The sequence below is a fragment of the Ranitomeya imitator genome, chromosome 7 (genome assembly GCF_032444005.1).
Source record: "Ranitomeya imitator isolate aRanImi1 chromosome 7, aRanImi1.pri, whole genome shotgun sequence".
NCBI lineage: Eukaryota > Metazoa > Chordata > Amphibia > Anura > Dendrobatidae > Ranitomeya > Ranitomeya imitator.
This window is the reverse complement of record NC_091288.1, coordinates 143014908-143039099: the sequence shown is the minus strand read 5'-3', so window position 1 is coordinate 143039099 and position 24192 is coordinate 143014908. Positions and strand designations below refer to the sequence as shown.

At 42.6% G+C, this 24192-nt stretch overlaps 1 protein-coding gene and 1 long non-coding RNA gene across 2 annotated transcripts in view; one reads left to right on the top strand and one right to left on the bottom strand.

Moving 5' to 3' along the window:
* LOC138644939 (double zinc ribbon and ankyrin repeat-containing protein 1-like) overlaps positions 1-24192 on the top strand; it is a 161141-nt gene that overhangs the window by 102835 nt on the left and 34114 nt on the right. The window contains exon 19 of the mRNA XM_069733874.1: positions 10816-10896. Coding sequence (XP_069589975.1) covers positions 10816-10896 — 81 coding nt within the window. The remainder of the gene's footprint in view (positions 1-10815; positions 10897-24192) is intronic.
* Positions 2400-3057, bottom strand: LOC138644944 (uncharacterized). The gene is made up of 3 exons (XR_011314692.1): positions 2997-3057; positions 2821-2895; positions 2400-2473 (listed from the first exon to the last, which is right to left on the bottom strand). It is a non-coding gene; the product is annotated as an uncharacterized lncRNA (long non-coding RNA).

The window sequence follows — 24192 nt, the reverse complement described above, 5'->3', positions numbered from 1 at the left end:
CGCTTAAATTGAGAACGGGGCAAACTTTGTTTAGTGGAAATTGGGTGGCAACTTTGATAGTGAAGCAGACTATTGGAGTCAGTAGGTTTAGAAAAGATGTCCGTGACGAGGGAACCATTGGGTTCTCTTATGACCAAGGTGTCAAGAAAGGAGATCTGCAAAGGGCTACTGTTTAGTGTAAATTGCAGTTCTGGCCTAATGGAATTGAGATATTCGGTAAAGCTGAGTAGGGTATCGTGTGGGCCCGTCCATAGACAAAAGATGTCGTCTATGAATCGGAGCCAACATCGACTATGGGTGCGAAACAGGATGTTATTATATACGTAGGCATTCTCGTAATTGTCCATATAGATATTAGCGTAAGCTGGTGCGACATTTGCACCCATGGCAGTGCCTTGGGTTTGTAAATAGTATTGATCTCCGAAAAGAAAAAAATTGTTATGTAAAATCAAAGATAGGAGTTCAAGGCAAAGCTGTTGGGAATCATTGGTAAAATTGCGTTGTTGTAGGAGATCCGCCACTGCTTGAAGGCCTAGATCATGCTTAATGGAAGTATATAAGCTACATACGTCAAATGTAACAAGAATGCTTTCTGTTGGTGTGGGTGAAAATTGTCGTAGGGTTTGTAGAAAATGCCCGGTGTCTAGAATAAACGAACGCATTGTCTTAGTAAGTGGGGTTAGAATTTTTTCCAAGTAGATTGAGATAGGGGCCAGAATGGAGTCGGTTGAGGCGACAATTGGTCGCCCTGGTGGGTTGGTGAGAGATTTATGGATTTTGGGAAGAGTATATATTACGGGAGTCACTGGATACTGGTTAGTGAGGAAGGTAGCGGTTTTGGAGTCAATTACTTTAAGGGACTGATATTTATGGAGGATAGTCTCAATTCGTGTTTTAATGGTGGAAGTGGGATCAGAGGAAATCTGTTTATAAGTAGTGCCATTAGATAACTGTCTACGGATTTCAGATATATAGTCTGTAGTGTTCTGTACCACGATAGCGCCCCCCTTGTCAGCTGGCTTTATCGTGATGCTCTTATTGTTTCTCAGGGAATTCAGGGCCTGTTTTTCAACAGAAGAGATATTATTGTATGTGGGTAGATTCCCTGTCTGGTGTTGTTCAAAAATGCGGTCAATATCTTTCTGAATCAGTTCTATATAGGCCTCAGTGGCATGATAATTATGTGGAGGGTTGAAACTGCTAGTGTTGCGTAAACCCAAGTTAACAATGCTCAATGCAGGAATAGGATCACCCACAGACGTGGGTGCCCTATTATGTGGTGAATCTTGAAGAAGTCCAAAATGAGTCTTCAGACGAAGATTACGGAAGAAGTGTTGGAGGTCCTGGGAGAGTTTGAATTTATCCCATTGTGGGGTAGGACAAAAGGATAGGCCCCGTTGCAGAACTGTTAGTTCCGCCGGGTTGAGTGTATAAGAGGAGATGTTGATGACTGTGTTACTGGTCTTACCTGGGACCTTGTCGTCATGCGATCTGTGTTTCCGGAAGGCCCTCCGTATCGGTCTCCTCCGTGGCGGGTATTGGGTCTTGGGACCGGACGTTTGGATAAAAAACGATTCTGTGAGAGGCTGTTTGTGGAGCTGTCGCTGTCTGTACTGTATGAACCCTGGCGCCGGGGGCCAGAGTTGCCTTGTCTGGTACCGGAGGGAGCAGAGTCGTTCCATCTATAAACTCGGTTTTGAGAGTAGTCTTCGGAGTCTCGTTGAAATTTGGAGCGCTTTCTTTCTTGGAGAAATTTGCGATGCTCTTCTATTACCTTGTCAGTCTTTGCCTTCAAGGAGCTCCAGTCTGCTGCTGGTAGTAGTGTAGATAGTTGTTCTTCAATGGAGGCGATCTTTCCTTCGGTTTCTGAAATGGCTGTCTGAAGAAAATCAACAGTGAGAAGAATAATATCCAGAGAACATTTGTTGAGTATCTTTTGAAACTTGTCACAATAGTCGGGTTTGTCCGAGAACAATGTTGGTCGCAGGTGGCACCTGAGACCACGCGGTATTCTGCTTAGTCTATGATACTCAGCTAGCGTGATGGAATGTAAATCGAATGATGCCAAACGCCTTCGTTCACGCTCGTAGTCTTTAGTGCGTAATTCCTGAGCTGGGATTTTCAAGAAATCGCCAGAGCTGGTAACCTTGGCTAGGATCCGTGTCGCTGCTGGCTCATCGAATGCAAATGTTTCGGTAGACATCTATGGCTTCAGGTGCAAGACGCCAACAACGTACGTAATAGAGATAGCAAAGGCGTGCACTCTGATCGGTGTGGATTGGTGCAGGCTGAACCACGGTAACTTCATAAATAAATAAACAACAGCCGCACTCGATATTTTGTTTTTTCATATGCAAATAAAGTAATTTATTATTTTCACCACAGTGGTATTTGCGAAACTGGGGTCACCACAATCATATATCGAGGTACTAGGTAACGTTTCGGCCCCGTTGTGGGCCTTTGTCAAACCTCACTAGAAAACAATAAGGATTTGCACAATGTTACAAATTTGAAAAAAAGGAATATGAAAAATAAAAATAAAAGAACAGGGACACAAAACACAACAAAACAGTGCTATACATAAGCAGCGACTAGTGGTAGTGTAAACCCAATACAGACACTATATGTACAAAATATACTATATGTACAAAATATACAAAGGGTATATATATCAAGCCAATATCTGAAAAGGGAAATTATGCGTATATCTATATTCATAGAGCCAGCATGCAAGTTGGCGTGGTATCAACGAAAGGCATCCAGATTTACGCTTCTGAAAAATTACATACGAGCACTAATAAAAGAGGAAGGGCGACTAACCTTGTTGTAAAAAGAAAAAAGTGGAGGGTACCCCAAAGTAACGAAACAGGTAGTAAGGCAGGATCCAGGCGGAGACTGGAGGGGGGGGGGGGGGAAGGAAAAGAAAGGTATACCATTAAGTAAGATAGGGATATATAGTACGAGAGTAAGGGGCGGGGGAACATGACATAACATACCGTATAATGCAAAAGCGGGAAAAAGAAGGTAGGTCAGGAAAGGGGAAACAAATTCCCAGTATGCGCTGTAAAAGATAAAAAGAGCATGAGTCAGCTGTGGGGAAGACAGGGGGGACACAGCCTAGAAGGGAGCAGCGAATACCTGAGGATCCGGTGTGCTGCGTGCCTGCGGTGATGTGTGGAGCCGTGTAGAACCGTGGGGTTAATAAAGGGGCGGCACAGGAAGTGCAAGGCTGGAGCGAGGGCTGGAGCGTACTATATATCCCTATCTTACTTAATGGTATACCTTTCTTTTCCTTCCCCCCCCCCCCCCTCCAGTCTCCGCCTGGATCCTGCCTTACTACCTGTTTCGTTACTTTGGGGTACCCTCCACTTTTTTCTTTTTACAACAAGGTTAGTCGCCCTTCCTCTTTTATTAGTGCTCGTATGTAATTTTTCAGAAGCGTAAATCTGGATGCCTTTCGTTGATACCACGCCAACTTGCATGCTGGCTCTATGAATATAGATATACGCATAATTTCCCTTTTCAGATATTGGCTTGATATATATACCCTTTGTATATTTTGTACATATAGTATATTTTGTACATATAGTGTCTGTATTGGGTTTACACTACCACTAGTCGCTGCTTATGTATAGCACTGTTTTGTTGTGTTTTGTGTCCCTGTTCTTTTATTTTTATTTTTCATATTCCTTTTTTTCAAATTTGTAACATTGTGCAAATCCTTATTGTTTTCTAGTGAGGTTTGACAAAGGCCCACAACGGGGCCGAAACGTTACCTAGTACCTCGATATATGATTGTGGTGACCCCAGTTTCGCAAATACCACTGTGGTGAAAATAATAAATTACTTTATTTGCATATGAAAAAACAAAATATCGAGTGCGGCTGTTGTTTATTTATTTATGAAGTTACCGTGGTTCAGCCTGCACCAATCCACACCGATCAGAGTGCACGCCTTTGCTATCTCTATTACGTACGTTGTTGGCGTCTTGCACCTGAAGCCATAGATGTCTACCGAAACATTTGCATTCGATGAGCCAGCAGCGACACGGATCCTAGCCAAGGTTACCAGCTCTGGCGATTTCTTGAAAATCCCAGCTCAGGAATTACGCACTAAAGACTACGAGCGTGAACGAAGGCGTTTGGCATCATTCGATTTACATTCCATCACGCTAGCTGAGTATCATAGACTAAGCAGAATACCGCGTGGTCTCAGGTGCCACCTGCGACCAACATTGTTCTCGGACAAACCCGACTATTGTGACAAGTTTCAAAAGATACTCAACAAATGTTCTCTGGATATTATTCTTCTCACTGTTGATTTTCTTCAGACAGCCATTTCAGAAACCGAAGGAAAGATCGCCTCCATTGAAGAACAACTATCTACACTACTACCAGCAGCAGACTGGAGCTCCTTGAAGGCAAAGACTGACAAGGTAATAGAAGAGCATCGCAAATTTCTCCAAGAAAGAAAGCGCTCCAAATTTCAACGAGACTCCGAAGACTACTCTCAAAACCGAGTTTATAGATGGAACGACTCTGCTCCCTCCGGTACCAGACAAGGCAACTCTGGCCCCCGGCGCCAGGGTTCATACAGTACAGACAGCGACAGCTCCACAAACAGCCTCTCACAGAATCGTTTTTTATCCAAACGTCCGGTCCCAAGACCCAATACCCGCCACGGAGGAGACCGATACGGAGGGCCTTCCGGAAACACAGATCGCATGACGACAAGGTCCCAGGTAAGACCAGTAACACAGTCATCAACATCTCCTCTTATACACTCAACCCGGCGGAACTAACAGTTCTGCAACGGGGCCTATCCTTTTGTCCTACCCCACAATGGGATAAATTCAAACTCTCCCAGGACCTCCAACACTTCTTCCGTAATCTTCGTCTGAAGACTCATTTTGGACTTCTTCAAGATTCACCACATAATAGGGCACCCACGTCTGTGGGTGATCCTATTCCTGCATTGAGCATTGTTAACTTGGGTTTACGCAACACTAGCAGTTTCAACCCTCCACATAATTATCATGCCACTGAGGCCTATATAGAACTGATTCAGAAAGATATTGACCGCATTTTTGAACAACACCAGACAGGGAATCTACCCACATACAATAATATCTCTTCTGTTGAAAAACAGGCCCTGAATTCCCTGAGAAACAATAAGAGCATCACGATAAAGCCAGCTGACAAGGGGGGCGCTATCGTGGTACAGAACACTACAGACTATATATCTGAAATCCGTAGACAGTTATCTAATGGCACTACTTATAAACAGATTTCCTCTGATCCCACTTCCACCATTAAAACACGAATTGAGACTATCCTCCATAAATATCAGTCCCTTAAAGTAATTGACTCCAAAACCGCTACCTTCCTCACTAACCAGTATCCAGTGACTCCCGTAATATATACTCTTCCCAAAATCCATAAATCTCTCACCAACCCACCAGGGCGACCAATTGTCGCCTCAACCGACTCCATTCTGGCCCCTATCTCAATCTACTTGGAAAAAATTCTAACCCCACTTACTAAGACAATGCGTTCGTTTATTCTAGACACCGGGCATTTTCTACAAACCCTACGACAATTTTCACCCACACCAACAGAAAGCATTCTTGTTACATTTGACGTATGTAGCTTATATACTTCCATTAAGCATGATCTAGGCCTTCAAGCAGTGGCGGATCTCCTACAACAACGCAATTTTACCAATGATTCCCAACAGCTTTGCCTTGAACTCCTATCTTTGATTTTACATAACAATTTTTTTCTTTTCGGAGATCAATACTATTTACAAACCCAAGGCACTGCCATGGGTGCAAATGTCGCACCAGCTTACGCTAATATCTATATGGACAATTACGAGAATGCCTACGTATATAATAACATCCTGTTTCGCACCCATAGTCGATGTTGGCTCCGATTCATAGACGACATCTTTTGTCTATGGACGGGCCCACACGATACCCTACTCAGCTTTACCGAATATCTCAATTCCATTAGGCCAGAACTGCAATTTACACTAAACAGTAGCCCTTTGCAGATCTCCTTTCTTGACACCTTGGTCATAAGAGAACCCAATGGTTCCCTCGTCACGGACATCTTTTCTAAACCTACTGACTCCAATAGTCTGCTTCACTATCAAAGTTGCCACCCAATTTCCACTAAACAAAGTTTGCCCCGTTCTCAATTTAAGCGTGTAGCATGTATTGTCTCAAAACCCAGTCTACTTCCAGAACGACTGGAAGAGATGTCACAAAAGTTCATGGCCAGGGATTACCCTGTGAGTCTTTTGAATAAAGAGAAAAGGTTGGCTACAAACCCTTCCGTTTCCCCTAATAGTCAATCCAGACCTGAAAGAGTCCCGTTTGTCCATTCTCACCATCCTGTTATGCCCGTGGTATATGATGCTATTCGCAAGCACTGGCCTCTCCTTAAACAAGCATACCCCCACATCCAGGCTTTTTCTACACCTCCGCTGTTGTGTAAACGTAGGCCGAATAACATTAGGGACAAAGTGGTTAAAGCCGACATTGGTAGCTTTACTAGAGTGCCTAGACAGACCTTTCTTAGTACCGAAAGGAACGGCACCTTTCCCTGCTTGAGATGTGCATGCTGCTCGAATGTCATAAAATCTGGCACAATCACCCACCCTCATTCGGGCAAACAGTTTAGAATCAATGGTTTTTTCACATGTGACTCTAACAATGTCATTTACGTAGTTAAATGCCCCTGTGGACTTCTTTATGTTGGTGAGACAACACAGCATATCCGGGATCGGATTGCGTCTCACAAATCAACTATAAGATGCAAGAAAACGTGGCTTCCTCTCCCCTACCATTTTGTGTCCGCCAACCACTCCATCTCACAATTGCGATTCCAAGTACTTGAGCAGGTGGACAGACCACGCAGGGGCGGCAACCACATCAAACAGCTGAGGGAACGGGAAGCACATTGGATCTACACCCTCAAGACCCTCTCACCAAAGGGCCTTAACCGTGAACTTGATTTGGTTTGCTGATGGTATACTGTTGACCCTCCGGTTCTCTACTATAGCGTCATAGTCTTCACTATATTCAGTATTTGTACTCCATTATACTAGCTTATTCTTGCATGTCCTTAGCGGGTAGGGCTGACTTACCGTTGTTGTTATCCTTCCACATACTAATCTTTTCTTAATACTTTCAGGCCATCTGACCCTCACTATTTATCACATCCTTCTGGGGTAAGTACCTATTGCCCAATTTTGGTCATTTCATTTTTATTTTTTAATTTTTAATTTTTATAATATTTTTTTATATTTTTATTTTTATTTTTATTATATATTATTTTTTCAATCTTTTTTCATTTTCACTTTATTTTTTCATTATTATTATTATTTTTATTATTATTTTTATCTTTATTTTCATTTTCATTTTATTTGTTTATTTTATTTTTCGTTCTACTTTCATTTTTCTCTTTTGCTACTTTGGGTCGACACCCTATTTTTATTCTTATCCCATTTTATTTTTATTTTTACTTTCATTTCATTTTATTTTATTTTTATTTTTATTTTTTTTCCTTATTTATTTTTATTTTTATTTATTTCATTTTTCAGTTTATCCATCATACTCATCCCATGATCTCACCCCCTTTTTCTCCTTCTCTTCCTTCTGTCCTCATTTTTATTTTTATTTTTATTTTTATTTTTATCTCCTTTTTTTCCCCCTTATTTTTCCTTCCACCACTTCGGTCACATTCCCCATAGCCCATCATTTCACACTCTGACACATTTCCTTTTCTCCCAGGCTTTCTTTCATTCCCATACTATACTGGTGCCAGCCCATCTATTGTCTCCCAGCGCTTTACTTCTGCGCTGATGCTCCCTTCACTCTTACGACGCTTGCTCCCCTCCTTTAATATAGATACCAGGTTTGGCAACGCACCGCCACTTCCGACCCTCTAGTGCGCAGGCGCTAGTCTTTTTTCCTTCAGCGCGCCGCCGTTGCTCCCCGACTCTCTCAAGTGCGCATGCGCCGCCGCCGTATGCTCCTTTCCTAGCGTGCCCCATCCTCCCCGCGCTATATTTGTGTTCCAGCCCTCGGCTCTACATCCTGCCTAGTGCGCAGTCGCGCTCTTTACGCCGGCCCCATATCCTAACCTCCTCCCTATCTGTCTGGTCCTGCGCTCCAGCCCTCGCTCCAGCCTTGCACTTCCTGTGCCGCCCCTTTATTAACCCCACGGTTCTACACGGCTCCACACATCACCGCAGGCACGCAGCACACCGGATCCTCAGGTATTCGCTGCTCCCTTTTAGGCTGTGTCCCCCCTGTCTTCCCCACAGCTGACTCATGCTCTTTTTATCTTTTACAGCGCATACTGGGAATTTGTTTCCCCTTTCCTGACCTACCTTCTTTTTCCCGCTTTTGCATTATACGGTATGTTATGTCATGTTCCCCCGCCCCTTACTCTCGTACTATATATCCCTATCTTACTTAATGGTATACCTTTCTTTTCCTCCCCCCCCCCCCCCTCCAGTCTCCGCCTGGATCCTGCCTTACTACCTGTTTCGTTACTTTGGGGTACCCTCCACTTTTTTCTTTTTACAACAAGGTTAGTCGCCCTTCCTCTTTTATTAGTGCTCGTATGTAATTTTTCAGAAGCGTAAATCTGGATGCCTTTCGTTGATACCACGCCAACTTGCATGCTGGCTCTATGAATATAGATATACGCATAATTTCCCTTTTCAGATATTGGCTTGATATATATACCCTTTGTATATTTTGTACATATAGTATATTTTGTACATATAGTGTCTGTATTGGGTTTACACTACCACTAGTCGCTGCTTATGTATAGCACTGTTTTGTTGTGTTTTGTGTCCCTGTTCTTTTATTTTTATTTTTCATATTCCTTTTTTTCAAATTTGTAACATTGTGCAAATCCTTATTGTTTTCTAGTGAGGTTTGACAAAGGCCCACAACGGGGCCGAAACGTTACCTAGTACCTCGATATATGATTGTGGTGACCCCAGTTTCGCAAATACCACTGTGGTGAAAATAATAAATTACTTTATTTGCATATGAAAAAACAAAATATCGAGTGCGGCTGTTGTTTATTTATTTATGAAGTTACCGTGGTTCAGCCTGCACCAATCCACACCGATCAGAGTGCACGCCTTTGCTATCTCTATCAAGCTGTATAGAAAACAGCCTAAAAGCGGGCACCACTTGCCTAATAGACAGTCACCTCTAAGGTGGCCGGTAACTTTGGCCATGAGCTGTATCCTCCAGAATAAACATCCCTCCAGTCTTTTGATTAAGAGGAAAATTGCAAAATTGTTGTTTTTACAAACAATTAGCAGTTTTTCTCTTGGGTCATTCCATGGTAACTTACGTTACATTCGCAAGCCAAAAACTGGCTACAGACTGTTCTTTGAAGGCAGGCACAAAAAGGAGTGAATGTATATTGTACATTAAACTATTCTTAATAGATTTCAACACAGTTTGATTTTTCAACAATAAAATTAAATACAAAATTCACATTGTGTTACTGCAGTCCGTTCAATGCATGCGTTAAACGGACTGCGTTTTCGCAAGTGCCGAAAAAGATCGCGTTATGTTCTATCTGCGCTAGCGGGGACGGACCCAGAAACGCTGCAGCCCGCATCCAAGGATCCGCCACAGAATGACAGCACATCACTAGCGCATGCCCATTATGGCATGCGTTGGCAATGCACCCGATAGTAGGGGTTAATGGCAGCGTTAACGGACTGCGTTACACCACGTTATGCTGCAGTGTAATGCAGTCCGTCTAACGGACTGCCATAACGCAATGTGAACCCAGCCTAACTTACGTTACAAAAAAGGAAAGGCAATTGTCCTTCATGAGTCTCACACAGTTTCTGTGCTGGTAAATGGGAGAAGCACTCTTTTAATGTATTAAAACACCATAGTCCCATCAACTTTAATAAAAAATTTATTTTATCCTCTCAAGTTAAAAGCAACAGTTTTTAATACAAGAAATATAAATAACTTACGTTACCGCACAGTATAGTAACTTTCGTTGCTAAGCTGATGGTAACTTACGCTACAGTAAGTTACCATCCATTGGATTGAACCTATTGTAAGGTGAGTTACCAGCATTTTTGTAACGTAAGTTACTATATTGTGTTGTAACGTAAGCTGCCATGGAATGACCCTCTTCCATATGGCGCCACTGCTGACAGCATGAAATGGGAAGAGGTTTAGTAAGTAAGTAACACTCTTATATAGTCAACTTTCGGCCAGACACCTGGTGAATGAATAATTAGACTTACCTGTGGTAACTTTTTGTTAATTGAAAATATCTGTAGTATAAACTTCAGCTTTGCTAGTTAGACTTTCATTGGATTGTACTCCTTTTTCCAACATGGTCTTCAATCAATTGAAAGTTACTTTTTTGGGATGTGCAAAATAGCAAATCCTGTTAGCAAACAAGGACCTTCACTTGGAGAATATTGTAGTATTCTGGTCCAAAGAAAATATTGATTCTGAAAGAAAACTAAAGATTTTGGACAAATCTGTTGGGATGTACTTATTTATGCTGAGCACTGTGTATATATGTATATTTATCAAATATATATATCAATTTAATCTCTACCTCTCAGTCTGACTGACAGTGCTGTCTGTTGCTAGAGATTAAAATGATGCAACTGAAAACATTGACTTACAGAGGATATAGATGAGCTGTGGAGAAGATGATGTTACATTTATCGTCCATCTAAGATAAATGACCAGGCCTTTGTATCTTTTCAATACAATGTTAACACTTGAATACTTCACAGCCTGAAGATCGCAAGCTTCTTAAGGAACTTGGTCCTAAAGGAGAAGGGAAGATTTCTGCTGTAGAGGAGCTCTTGGATGAGGTATATTGAAGGAGAGCATATGCTAACATGTAAAGCTGGTAATACGGAGACAGTCTCTGCTACCGTGAGCCTGACTCATTCAGACTGGCATTGTGCACACCACACTTAAAGAGGTTGTCCACTACTTTAATATTTATCATCTATTCTTAGGATAGTAGTAATGAAACTTGGCACTCAAAAGGCTATGTTGCAATATATCCTTTTCAGTTCCGAGTTTCATTACTACTACTAGTACGTTTTAGAACCCTTTTAGAACCCTTCTCAGGCACCTCATCTATCCCCTCTGGAGTGCCCTTTATGATTTTTCTATCTATAGCTTAGGTCATCGATGTCTGATCGGTGAGGGTGCGACACCCGGCATACCAGCACGGCTACAGTCACTATGCTCGTGTTGCATGCACGCCCTGACACATTGACTGATAGCCATCTCTGCAGCGTATTAGTGTATCTGCAGCACACAGTGGTAGTTATACAATCTTCATTTCGAAAGGAGAAGAGGAAAATATGCGGCACTCACCCAGTTTGCATGAAATTGATGTCTTTAATGTACAGTCAATCCGGATACAGACATTTCATCAGGCACAACAGGCAGCGATGAGGGTGCGGGGAGTGTGGAGGGGACGACGGCCGTTTCGCGCCATCTGCGCTTCTACGGGTCCATGTGCAGCTAAAATGATGTAATTTCCTTTATAGGGGGGTTGACCATCAAATGATACCAACATTATTGTTAAATTTTATACAAAATACATTTTACAATAAATATTAGTGCATATTACCATTTACGCTGGCTGGAAAAATTTGGGATTTATAAAAATATTGCCATGTCTAATTTATCATTCAGACCAATCGATCCTTGGGCATTTGACCTCGTTATCCATTTGGCTTCTTGTTTCAAGAGTAGTTTATTGTGATTACCGCCCTGGGGAGGAAATTTAACAATTTCAAGTCCAGCGAACTGCATCAATTCAGGGTTTCCATTGTGTTTCTCTTGCATGTGTTTAATTACACGCATGGTCCCTTTACCTGATGATATGGAATTGTAGTTTTCACGAAATCTAATTGTTAAAGACCGAATGGTCTTCCCTATATAAAAATATTGACAGGGACAGAATACTATATAAACTACAAATTTACTCTTACGTGTAATGAAATCACGAATTTTATGATTTATCGATCCGATTCTCATAGGATTGTCTAATTTATGCAGATGACAGAAATTGCAATTGCCACATTTGAAATTGCCTTGTGGCATGTCTTTATTTAACCGATTGCTTTGCATTGGTAACAATCTATTGTGTACCAAAAGGTCACCCAGATTATTTGTGCGTTTATATGCAAATTGTGGATCCATCATTGTGATTTTTGATAGTTCCCTATCACTTTGCAATATATGCCAGTTTTTTGTGATAGCCGCATACATTTTCTTACCCATTGGACTGTGTACGAAACTGAAAGTAAATCTCTTGATTATTTTTCTGACGATTCATTTTTTTACGTTTTTTAAGGAGATCGTGCTGTGAGAGTTTTGCTACCCTATTTTCGGCTTCCATTAATATCTCCAATGGGTAACCCCTATTACTAAAGCGAGTTTTTTGTTTATATGCAGAGCACCAATTCCCAGAGGCTCGAATAATCGCACGTCAATAGGAAAAATAAAGAAAGGGTGTGGATTAAGAAAGTATTCCCTATCAGTGATCGGACTCCTAGTGCCATTCAGCTTTTTGTTTTTTAAAAATATTGACAGCTATTATATCTTGTGTATAGAGCACAGGAAAAAGTCGCTGAAAAAGGACTATTGCAACTATCACAGTGGAAGTGAATAGCGAAGATATTACTGACCCAGATCCTAAAATGACTGTGGAGCCTGGCCTATTAGCAGGCAGAGAGGGTGCGGTGGAGTTTTTCGCTGACTGCAACTTAAGGGATGAATTGGAATTAATAAGTACTAAAACCTTGGAGTCAAAAATGTACTCATTGGCAGAAAAAGAAATCAGATTATTTTGAACAATAAAATCTCTGAAATCATATATAGATTGCAATCGAGTCCCTAGAGGACTTTGAGTATAGAAGGAAATATCGCAGTTTAAGGAAGATGCAAATTTCCAGAAAGCCTGGAAGCAAATCCATCTAGAGTGCTCACAGAACCTGCTACAACTTGTCATTAAACAAAATGAGAAAGAATACGCCAATTTATGTGAACAATTAGAAAAATCGAAAAACGAATTATCTTCAAGAATTACAGACACTCAAAACAAAATTTTCCTAAAAAAGTTAGAAAAGAAATTAATATTGATTCAGATGGACACTAAAAAAAAAGAAAAAAGAAAAATTCTTAAGGGGTAAAAATGATTTTGAAACGGGACAAATCTTCACTTGGAATAAAAATAAACAAAGAGTTTTCCATAGAAACCGTTCTATAAAAAATCGAAATAAAAAGAAACAATACAAAGATGGGTGGGTTACAGACTCGGATTCCAGTGGAATGGAGGAACAACCTGAAGATAAAGAAATAGCAACTACCTCTAAGCAACCAGAAGTCCCTTTAGGAATAAGACCCGAAGAGGGGGCCGCAAGCGCAAAGAAAAAACGCAAACAAGTATCCTGGATAAAGTAACAAATCGAGAGGACACATTCCAGATAATAAACTTGTCGGCGAAGACAATAACTGCAGAGCAAATGAAAGTATTATCACGGGGACTTAATTTTTGTGTACCAGAAGATTTTAATCTAACTGAGTTTAAGATTGATTTTTTTCAAAAGCATAAGGAAGCTGCATTTGCATAAACACTTTTCTAATGTTAAAAACAAAGGTATAAAAACCACCACAATAACAACGGATAATCCGGTATCGATAGGAAATTTTGGTTTTATGGCATACCCACCTCCGGATATAAAAGATATTGAAGACACATTGTTGTTAATGAGTTTGAATGAAAATTCAGAAAATTTAGAAATGTGTTTATATGATAACATCGCTAATACTGAGGTTGAACCATTTAAAGGAGGTATTAAATTTAATTTTATGCCCCCTACATCCCCAGGTAACGTTATTGATGTATTTCACGACTCAGTTTTAAAAGATATTGAGGCAATCATATATCCAGAGTCTGCTAAAAATCTATCAGTAAATGAACAAAAAGCACTTCGGGAAATGCAAAAATGGGATGACGTAATAATAAGAAAAGCAGACAAAGGAGGGAATTTAGTCATTTTGGATAAAAACTACTACATCAGTGAGGCTATGTCACAACTAAATGACCCTGAAGTATATCTTCCCCTTGATAGTAATCCGACAGGTAAATATAAGGCTGGGTTCACATTGCGTTAGTGGCAGTCCGCTAACGGAATGCGTTACATAGCGCCACTAACGCAATGTAACGGATCCGTTAGCGCAGCCATTGACCGCAATGTATCTAACGCATCGCTAACGTATGCCATTTTTGGCATGCGTTAGCGATGTCCCGTTATTTTCTGACAGACCTCGAACGCTGTTTGCAGCGTTTTTCGGGGCGTTCTCGCTAGCGCAGATCGGGCATCTGCGCTAGTGGGATCGCTAAACGCAATCCCTTTTTGTACATTGCGTTAGCGCATTCCGTTAGCATATGCGCTAAACGGATTGCACTAACGCAATGTGAACCTAGCCTAAGGAAAAACTGAGAACCCTGTTAAAGAAATATGTAGAAAAGGGTATTTTGACAAAAAATAGAGCCGAAAAATTACTACCAGAGTGTCCAAACATCCCACACTGGTATAGCATACCTAAGTGTTATGAAAGGCAATTCAGTACCACAATGGACATAGCGGTCAGAGCACATACAGTGATCTGACAATAACCCAAAATCATAGAACGAGCTCTGAGACGTGGGAACTCTGCAGACCGCAATCCCTAATCCTCTCCAAACAACACTAGAGGCAGCCGTGGATTGCGCCTAACTCTGCCTATGCAACTCGGCACAGCCTGAGAAACTAACTAGCCTGAAGATAGAAAATAAGCCTACCTTGCCTCAGAGAAATACCCCAAAGGAAAAGGCAGCCCCCCACATATAATGACTGTGAGTAAGATGAAAAGACAAACGTAGGGATGAAATAGATTCAGCAAAGTGAGGCCCGACTTTCTTAACAGAGCGAGGATAGAAAAGGCAACTTTGCGGTCTACACAAAACCCTAAAGAAAACCACGCAAAGGGGGCAAAAAGACCCTCTGTACCGAACTAACGGCACGGAGGTACACCCTCTGCGTCCCAGAGCTTCCAGCAACAAAATAGACAAGCTGGACAGAAAAAATAGCAAACAAATAGCAAAGAAGAACTTAGCTATGCAGAGCAGCAGGCCACAGGAATGATCCAGGGAAAAGCAAGTCCAACACTGGAACATTGACAGGAAGCCAGGATCAAAGCATTAGGTGGAGTTAAGTAGAGAAGCACCTAACGACCTCACCAGATCACCTGAGGGAGGAAACTCAGAAGCCGCAGTACCACTTCCCTCCACCAACAGAAGCTCACAGAGAGAATCAGCCGAAGTACCACTTGTGACCACAGGAGGGAGCTCTGCCACAGAATTCACAACAGTACCACCCCCTTGAGGAGGGGTCACCGAACCCTCACCAGAGCCCCCAGGCCGACCAGGATGAGCCACATGAAAGGCACGAACAAGATCGGGAGCATGGACATCAGAGGCAAAAACCCAGGAATTATCTTCCTGAGCATAACCCTTCCATTTAACCAGATACTGGAGTTTCCGTCTAGAAACACGAGAATCCAAAATCTTCTCCACAATATACTCCAATTCCCCCTCCACCAAAACCGGGGCAGGAGGATCAACAGATGGAACCATAGGTGCCACGTATCTCCGCAACAATGACCTATGGAATACGTTATGTATGGAAAAAGAATCTGGAAGGGTCAGACGAAAAGACACAGGATTAAGAACCTCAGAAATCCTATACGGACCAATGAAACGAGGTTTAAACTTAGGAGAGGAAACCTTCATAGGAACATGACGAGAAGACAACCAAACCAGATCCCCAACACGAAGTCGGAGACCCACACGGTGTCTGCGATTAGCGAAACGTTGAGCCTTCTCCTGGGACAAGGTCAAATTGTCCACTACATGAGTCCAAATCTGCTGCAACCTGTCCACCACAGTATCCACACCAGGACAGTCCGAAGACTCAACCTGTCCTGAAGAGAAACGAGGATGGAACCCAGAATTGCAGAAAAATGGCGAAACCAAGGTAGCCGAGCTGACCCGATTATTAAGGGCGAACTCAGCCAAAGGCAAAAAGGACACCCAGTCATCCTGATCGGCAGAAACAAAGCATCTCAGATATGTTTCCAAGGTCTGATTGGTTCGTTCGGTCTGGCCATTAGTCTGAGGATGGAAAGCCGAGGAAAAAGACAAGTCAATGCCCATCCTACCACAAAAGGCTCGCCAAAACCTTGAAACAAACTGGGAACCTCTGTCAGAAACGATATTCTCTGGAATGCCATGTAAACGAACCACATGCTGGAAGAACAATGGCACCAAATCAGAGGAGGAAGGCAATTTAGACAAGGGTACCAGATGGACCATCTTAGAAAAGCGATCACAGACCACCCAAATGACTGACATCTTTTGAGAAACGGGAAGATCAGAAATAAAATCCATAGAGATATGTGTCCAAGGCCTCTTCGGAACCAGCAAGGGCAAAAGCAACCCACTGGCACGAGAACAGCAGGGCTTAGCCCGAGCACAAATCCCACAGGACTGCACAAAAGCACGCACATCCCGCAACAGAGACGGCCACCAAAAGGATCTAGCCACTAACTCTCTGGTACCAAAGATTCCAGGATGACCAGCCAAAACCGAACAATGAACCTCAGAGATAACCTTACTGGTCCACCTATCAGGGACAAACAGTCTCTCCGCTGGACAACGATCAGGTTTATTAGCCTGAAATTTTTGCAGCACCCGCCGCAAATCAGGGGAGATGGCAGACACAATTACTCCTTCCTTGAGGATACCCGCCGGCTCAGACAAACCCGGAGAGTCGGGCACAAAACTCCTAGACAGAGCATCCGCCTTCACATTTTTAGAGCCCGGAAGGTACGAAATCACAAAGTCAAAACGGGCAAAAAACAGCGACCAACGAGCCCGTCTAGGATTCAACCGCTTAGCAGACTCAAGATAAGTCAAGTTCTTATGATCAGTCAATACCACCACGCGATGCTTAGCTCCTTCAAGCCAATGACGCCACTCCTCGAATGCCCACTTCATGGCCAGCAACTCTCGGTTGCCCACATCATAATTTCGCTCAGCAGGCGAAAGCTTCCTGGAAAAAAAAGCGCATGGTTTCATCACTGAGCAATCAGAACCTCTCTGCGACAAAACAGCCCCTGCTCCAATCTCAGAAGCATCAACCTCGACCTGGAACGGAAGAGAAACATCTGGTTGACACAACACAGGGGCAGAAGAAAAACGACGCTTCAACTCTTGAAAAGCTTCCACAGCAGCAGAAGACCAATTGACCAAATCAGCACCCTTCTTGGTCAAATCGGTCAATGGTTTGGCAATACTAGAAAAATTGCAGATAAAGCGACGATAAAAATTAGCAAATCCCAGGAACTTTTGCAGACTTTTCAGAGATGTCGGCTGAGTCCAATCATGGATGGCTTGGACCTTAACAGGATCCATCTCGATAGTAGAAGGGGAAAAGATGAACCCCAAAAATGAAACCTTCTGCACACCAAAGAGACACTTTGATCCCTTCACAAACAAAGAATTAGCACGCAGGACCTGAAAAACTGTTCTGACCTGCTTCACATGAGACTCCCAATCATCCGAGAAGACCAAAATGTCATCCAAGTACACAATCAGGAATTTATCCAGGTATTCTCGGAAGATGTCATGCATAAAGGACTGAAACACTGATGGAGCATTGGCAAGTCCGAATGGCATCACTAGATACTCAAAATGACCCTCGGGCGTATTAAATGCAGTTTTCCATTCATCTCCTCGCCTGATTCGCACCAGATTATACGCACCACGAAGATCTAACTTGGTGAACCAACTAGCCCCCTTAATCCGAGCAAACAAATCAGATAACAATGGCAAGGGGTACTGAAATTTAACCGTGATCTTATTTAGAAGGCGGTAATCTATACAAGGTCTCAGCGAACCATCCTTCTTGGCTACAAAAAAGAACCCTGCTCCTAATGGTGACGATGACGGGCGAATATGCCCCTTCTCCAGGGATTCCTTCACATAACTGCGCATAGCGGCGTGCTCAGGCACGGATAAATTAAACAGTCGACCTTTTGGGAATTTACTACCAGGAATCAAATTGATAGCACAATCACAATCCCTATGCGGAGGTAGGGCATCGGACTTGGGCTCATCAAATACATCCCGGTAATCAGACAAGAACTCTGGAACCTCAGAAGGGGTGGATGACGAAATTGACAGAAATGGAACATCACCATGTACCCCCTGACAACCCCAGCTGGACACCGACATGGATTTCCAATCTAATACTGGATTGTGGGCTTGTAGCCATGACAACCCCAACACGACCACATCATGCAGATTATGCAACACCAGAAAGCGAATAACCTCCTGATGTGCAGGAGCCATGCACATGGTCAGCTGGGTCCAGTACTGAGGCTTATTCTTGGCCAAAGGCGTAGCATCAATTCCTCTCAATGGAATAGGACACTGCAAGGGCTCTAAGAGAAACCCACAACGCTTAGCATACTCCAAGTCCATCAAATTCAGGGCAGCGCCTGAATCCACAAATGCCATGACAGAATACGATGACAAAGAACAGATCAAGGTAACGGACAAAAGAAATTTTGACTGTACCGTACCAATGGTGGCAGACCTAGCGAACCGCTTAGTGCGCTTAGGACAATCAGAGATAGCATGAGTGGAATCACCACAGTAGAAACACAGCCCATTCAGACGTCTGTGTTCTTGCCGTTCAACTCTGGTCAAAGTCCTATCGCACTGCATAGGCTCAGGTTTAAGCTCAGGTAATACCGCCAAATGGTGCACAGGTTTACGCTCACGCAAGTGTCGACCGATCTGAATGGCCAAAGACATAGACTCATTCAAACCAGCAGGCATAGGAAATCCCACCATGACATCCTTAAGGGCTTCAGAGAGACCCTTTCTGAACATAGCTGCCAGCGCAGATTCATTCCATTGAGTGAGCACGGACCACTTTCTAAATTTCTGACAATATACCTCTATCTCATCCTGACCCTGACAAAGAGCCAGCAAATTTTTCTCTGCCTGATCCACTGAATTAGGTTCATCGTACAGCAATCCGAGCGCCAGGAAAAACGCATCGATATTACTCAATGCAGGATCTCCTGACGCAAGAGAAAATGCCCAGTCCTGAGGGTCGCCGCGCAAAAAAGAAATAACAATCAAAACCTGTTGAACTGGATCACCAGAGGTGCGAGGTTTCAAGGCCAGAAATAATTTACAATTATTTTTGAAACTCAGAAACTTAGTTCTATCTCCAAAAAACAAATCAGGAATAGGAATTCTTGGTTCTAACATAGATTTCTGATCAATAGTGTCTTGAATCTTTTGTACTCTTGCCGAGAGCTGATCCACAAATGAAGACAGACTTCTAATGTCCATCGCTACACCTGTGTACTGAACCACCCAAATGTCTAGGGGAAAAAAAAGGCAAAACACAGTGCAAAGAAAAAAAAAATGGTCTCAGAACTTCTCCTTTCCCTCTATTGAGAATCATTAGTACTTTGGGCTTCCTGTACTGTTATGAAAGGCAATTCAGTACCACAATGGACATAGCGGTCAGAGCACATACAGTGATCTGACAATAACCCAAAATCATAGAACGAGCTCTGAGACGTGGGAACTCTGCAGACCGCAATCCCTAATCCTCTCCAAACAACACTAGAGGCAGCCGTGGATTGCGCCTAACTCTGCCTATGCAACTCGGCACAGCCTGAGAAACTAACTAGCCTGAAGATAGAAAATAAGCCTACCTTGCCTCAGAGAAATACCCCAAAGAAAAAGGCAGCCCCCCACATATAATGACTGTGAGTAAGATGAAAAGACAAACGTAGGGATGAAATAGATTCAGCAAAGTGAGGCCCGACTTTCTTAACAGAGCGAGGATAGAAAAGGCAACTTTGCGGTCTACACAAAACCCTAAAGAAAACCACGCAAAGGGGGCAAAAAGACCCTCCGTACCGAACTAACGGCACAAAGGTACACCCTCTGCGTGCCAGAGCTTCCAGCAACAAAATAGACAAGCTGGACAGAAAAAATAGCAAACAAATAGCAAAGAAGAACTTAGCTATGCAGAGCAGCAGGCCACAGGAATGATCCAGGGAAAAGCAAGTCCAACACTGGAACATTGACAGGAAGCCAGGATCAAAGCATTAGGTGGAGTTAAGTAGAGAAGCACCTAACGACCTCACCAGATCACCTGAGGGAGGAAACTCAGAAGCCGCAGTACCACTTCCCTCCACCAACAGAAGCTCACAGAGAGAATCAGCCGAAGTACCACTTGTGACCACAGGAGGGAGCTCTGCCACAGAATTCACAACACCTAAGATTCACAAATGTGCAAATATACCTCCAGGCCGCCCGATAATATCGGGAGTAGATTCCTTAACGGAACCACTATCACAATTCTTGGACTGTCTCTTAAAACCCTTGTTGAAAAAAATACGCTCTTTTGTAAAAGACAGTGGGGATTTCTTATTAGCGTTAAAAGGAGTAGAGTGGCAAACAAGCTTCTCATTGGCGTCTATTGACATAGTTAATTTATACATTAGAATTCCGCAAAAGAAGGGGATAGATGCCATACATAAAATCCTATTAAATACAGGTAAAGATTTAGGATTTATCTCCTTTATTCTAGAAAGTTTGGAATTTGTTCTCTCCCATAATGCGTTCAAGTTTATTAACAAGTGGTATTTACAAAAAACGGGTACCGCAATGGGTACGCCAGTAGCATGTGTTTTTGCTAATTTATTTTTAGCTGCTTTTGAGGAAAAATTTATCACAAGCATTGACAATCCTTTTTTGAAACACATATGGACATACTTGAGATTTGCAGATGACCTTTTCATTATTTGGGATGGATCGGAAGAGGATTTTACTGATTTTGTGACCAGTCTGAATAGTAATAGTGATGAAAACATGTGCTTCACCTCATGTTTTGGAAAAAACTCCTTGGAATTCCTAGACGTGAAAATAGAAATTGTTGAAGGACAAATAAATACCAAAGTTTTTAGGAAACCGACAGCAACAAATCACTTGCTGCATTTTAGTAGTGCACATCCCATGCGCACTAAAAAGAGTATCCCGTACAGCCAAATGGTGAGGCTCAGAAAAATTAATAATAATGATGACGTATATAAAGAACAGGTTGCCGAACGGCTTAGTAATAGGGATTACCCATTAGAGATATTAATGGAAGCCGAAAATAGGGCAGCAACACTCTCACAGCACGATCTCCTTAAAAAACGTAAAAAAATGAATCATCAGAAAAATAATCAGAGATTTACTTTCAGTTTCGTACATAGTCCAATAGATAAGAAAATGTATGCGGCTATCAGAAAAAACTGGCATATATTGGAAAGTGATAGGGAACTATCAAAAATCACAATGACGGATCCACAATTTGCATATAAACGCACAAATAATCTGGGTGACCTTTTGGTACACAATAGATTGTTACCAGTGTAAAGCAATCTAATATATAAAGCTGAATGTGTGTGTGTATGTGTGTATGTCCGGGATTGGCATCTGCACCGTCGCAGCTACAGCCACAAAATTTTGCACGGTCACACGTCTGGACCCCGAGAGCGTCATAGGCTGTGTTGTGAGGCGAAATTTTAACCCCGCGCGTTCCAATTCACCAAACAATTTTGCCCCTATCTACATAATGGGGAAAAAAGTGAAAGGACAAGTGTTTGAGGCGTGGCAGCTACAGCCACAAAATTTTGCACAGTCACACGTCTGGACCCCGAGAGTGTCATAGGCTATGTTGTGAGGTGAAATTTTAACCCCGCGCTTTCCAATTCACCAAACAATTTTGCCCCTATCTACATAATGGGGAAAAAAGTGAAAGGAAAAGTGTTGGAGGGGTCGCAGCTACAGCCACAAAATTTTGCACAGTCACACGACTGGACCCCGAGAGCGTCATAGGCTATGTTGTGAGGTGAAATTTTAACCCCGCGCTTTCCAATTCACCAAACAATTTTGCCTCTATCTACATAATGGGGAAAAGTGAAAGGAAAAGTGTTGGAGGCAAATTGACCGCTGCCAGATGTGAACAAGGGGGACTTAAAGAATGAGAGCGATGGCGCCAAAGAGTATATACCGGACAGTTGCTAAGGTGGGGCCCCGACATGGGATACTCACCACACACGGGGATATGAACACACACAAAATGCGCCACACACTACCACATGCTTGAACACATATTACCCTCAGCACACATTTCACCACACATACACCAACCTCGCCACATAAAAGTCGAAACACAAAAGTCGCCGCTCAAAACTCGCCATGCGCAAAACTCACCACATGCAAAAACTAGGCTCACGCAAAACTCGCCGCAAGTGCAAGTCTCACCTCATGGAAAACTCACCACACGCAAAACTTGCAGACGCGCAAAAATTGCCACATGCACAAAAGTTGCAACACATGCAAAAGTTGCCTCACACAAAACTTGCACATACTCAAAAGGCACCACACATAAAACTCGCCACGCGCAAAAACTCGCCATGCTCAAAACTTGCTGCACACAACTTGCTGCACTAACCTGTCACATGCAACTCGACACACAACAAGTTGCTACACGCATGTTGCCACACAAAACTCATCTCACAAAAGTCGCTACATGCATGTCGCCACACGCAACTCAACACACACAACTTGACAAACGAAACTCGCCCTAAAACACACACAAGTCTGGTATTATCCTTCAAAAATAAAAATCTGATTAATAAGCAAACTACAAGAGCAACAAATGTACCATATAGGAAATACGGCAGCTGTCAGTCACATGACCTGTCTATTATGTGTATGTGTGAGCTAATATATACTGCCAGGCTGCCAATTTAGCTTACAAATACTGAGGTAAAAATACTGAGTAAACAACGTGTGAACGAGGTCTAATACAGGAGGAGATGACACACAGGTATATACTATATACAGGGGAGATGACACACAGGTATATACTATATAGAGGAGGAGATGACATACAGGTATATACTATATACAGGAGGAGATGACACACAGATATATACTATATACAGGGGAGAAGACACACAGGTATATACTATATACAGGAGGAGATGACATACAGGTATATACTATATATAGAAGGAGATGACATACAGGTATATACTATATATAGGAGGAGATGACATACAGGTATATACTATATACAGGGGAGATGACACACAGCAGGTATATACTATATACAGGGGAGATGACATACAGGTATATACTATATACAGGAGATGACATACAGGTGTATACTATATATAAGGGAGATGACAAACATGTATATACTGAGGTGAATATGAGAGGTGTGAGGTGAAAATGAAAAGGTGTGAGTGCAAAATGAGAGGAGTGAGGGAAAATAGTGGAGTGATCGGAAAATGACAGATGTGAGGTCGAAATGACAAGTGTTAGGGGGGAATGAGAGGAGTGAGGGAGAAAATGAGAGATGTGAGGGGGAAAATGAAAGATGTGATTGATAAAATGAGAGGCGTGATGGGAAAATAAGAGAAGTGAGGTGCTATAACTAACCACAGATATTTACTATGCCCAGGCAACGCCGGGCTCTTCAGCTAGTCTAATATATAAAGCTGAATGTGTGTGTGTGTGTGTGTATGTGTGTATGTCCGGGATTGGCATCTGCACCGTCGCAGCTACAGCCACAAAATTTTGCACAGTCACACGTCTGGACCCCGAGAGCGTCATAGGCTATGTTGTGAGGTGAAATTTTAACCCCGCGCTTTCCAATTCACCAAACAATTTTGCCTCTATCTACATAATGGGGAAAAGTGAAAGGAAAAGTGTTGGAGGCAAATTGACCGCTGCCAGATGTGAACAAGGGGGACTTAAAGAATGAGAGCGATGGCGCCAAAGAGTATATACCGGACAGTTGCTAAGGTGGGGCCCCGACATGGGATACTCACCACACACGGGGATATGAACACACACAAAATGCGCCACACACTACCACATGCTTGAACACATATTACCCTCAGCACACATTTCACCACACATACACCAACCTCGCCACATAAAAGTC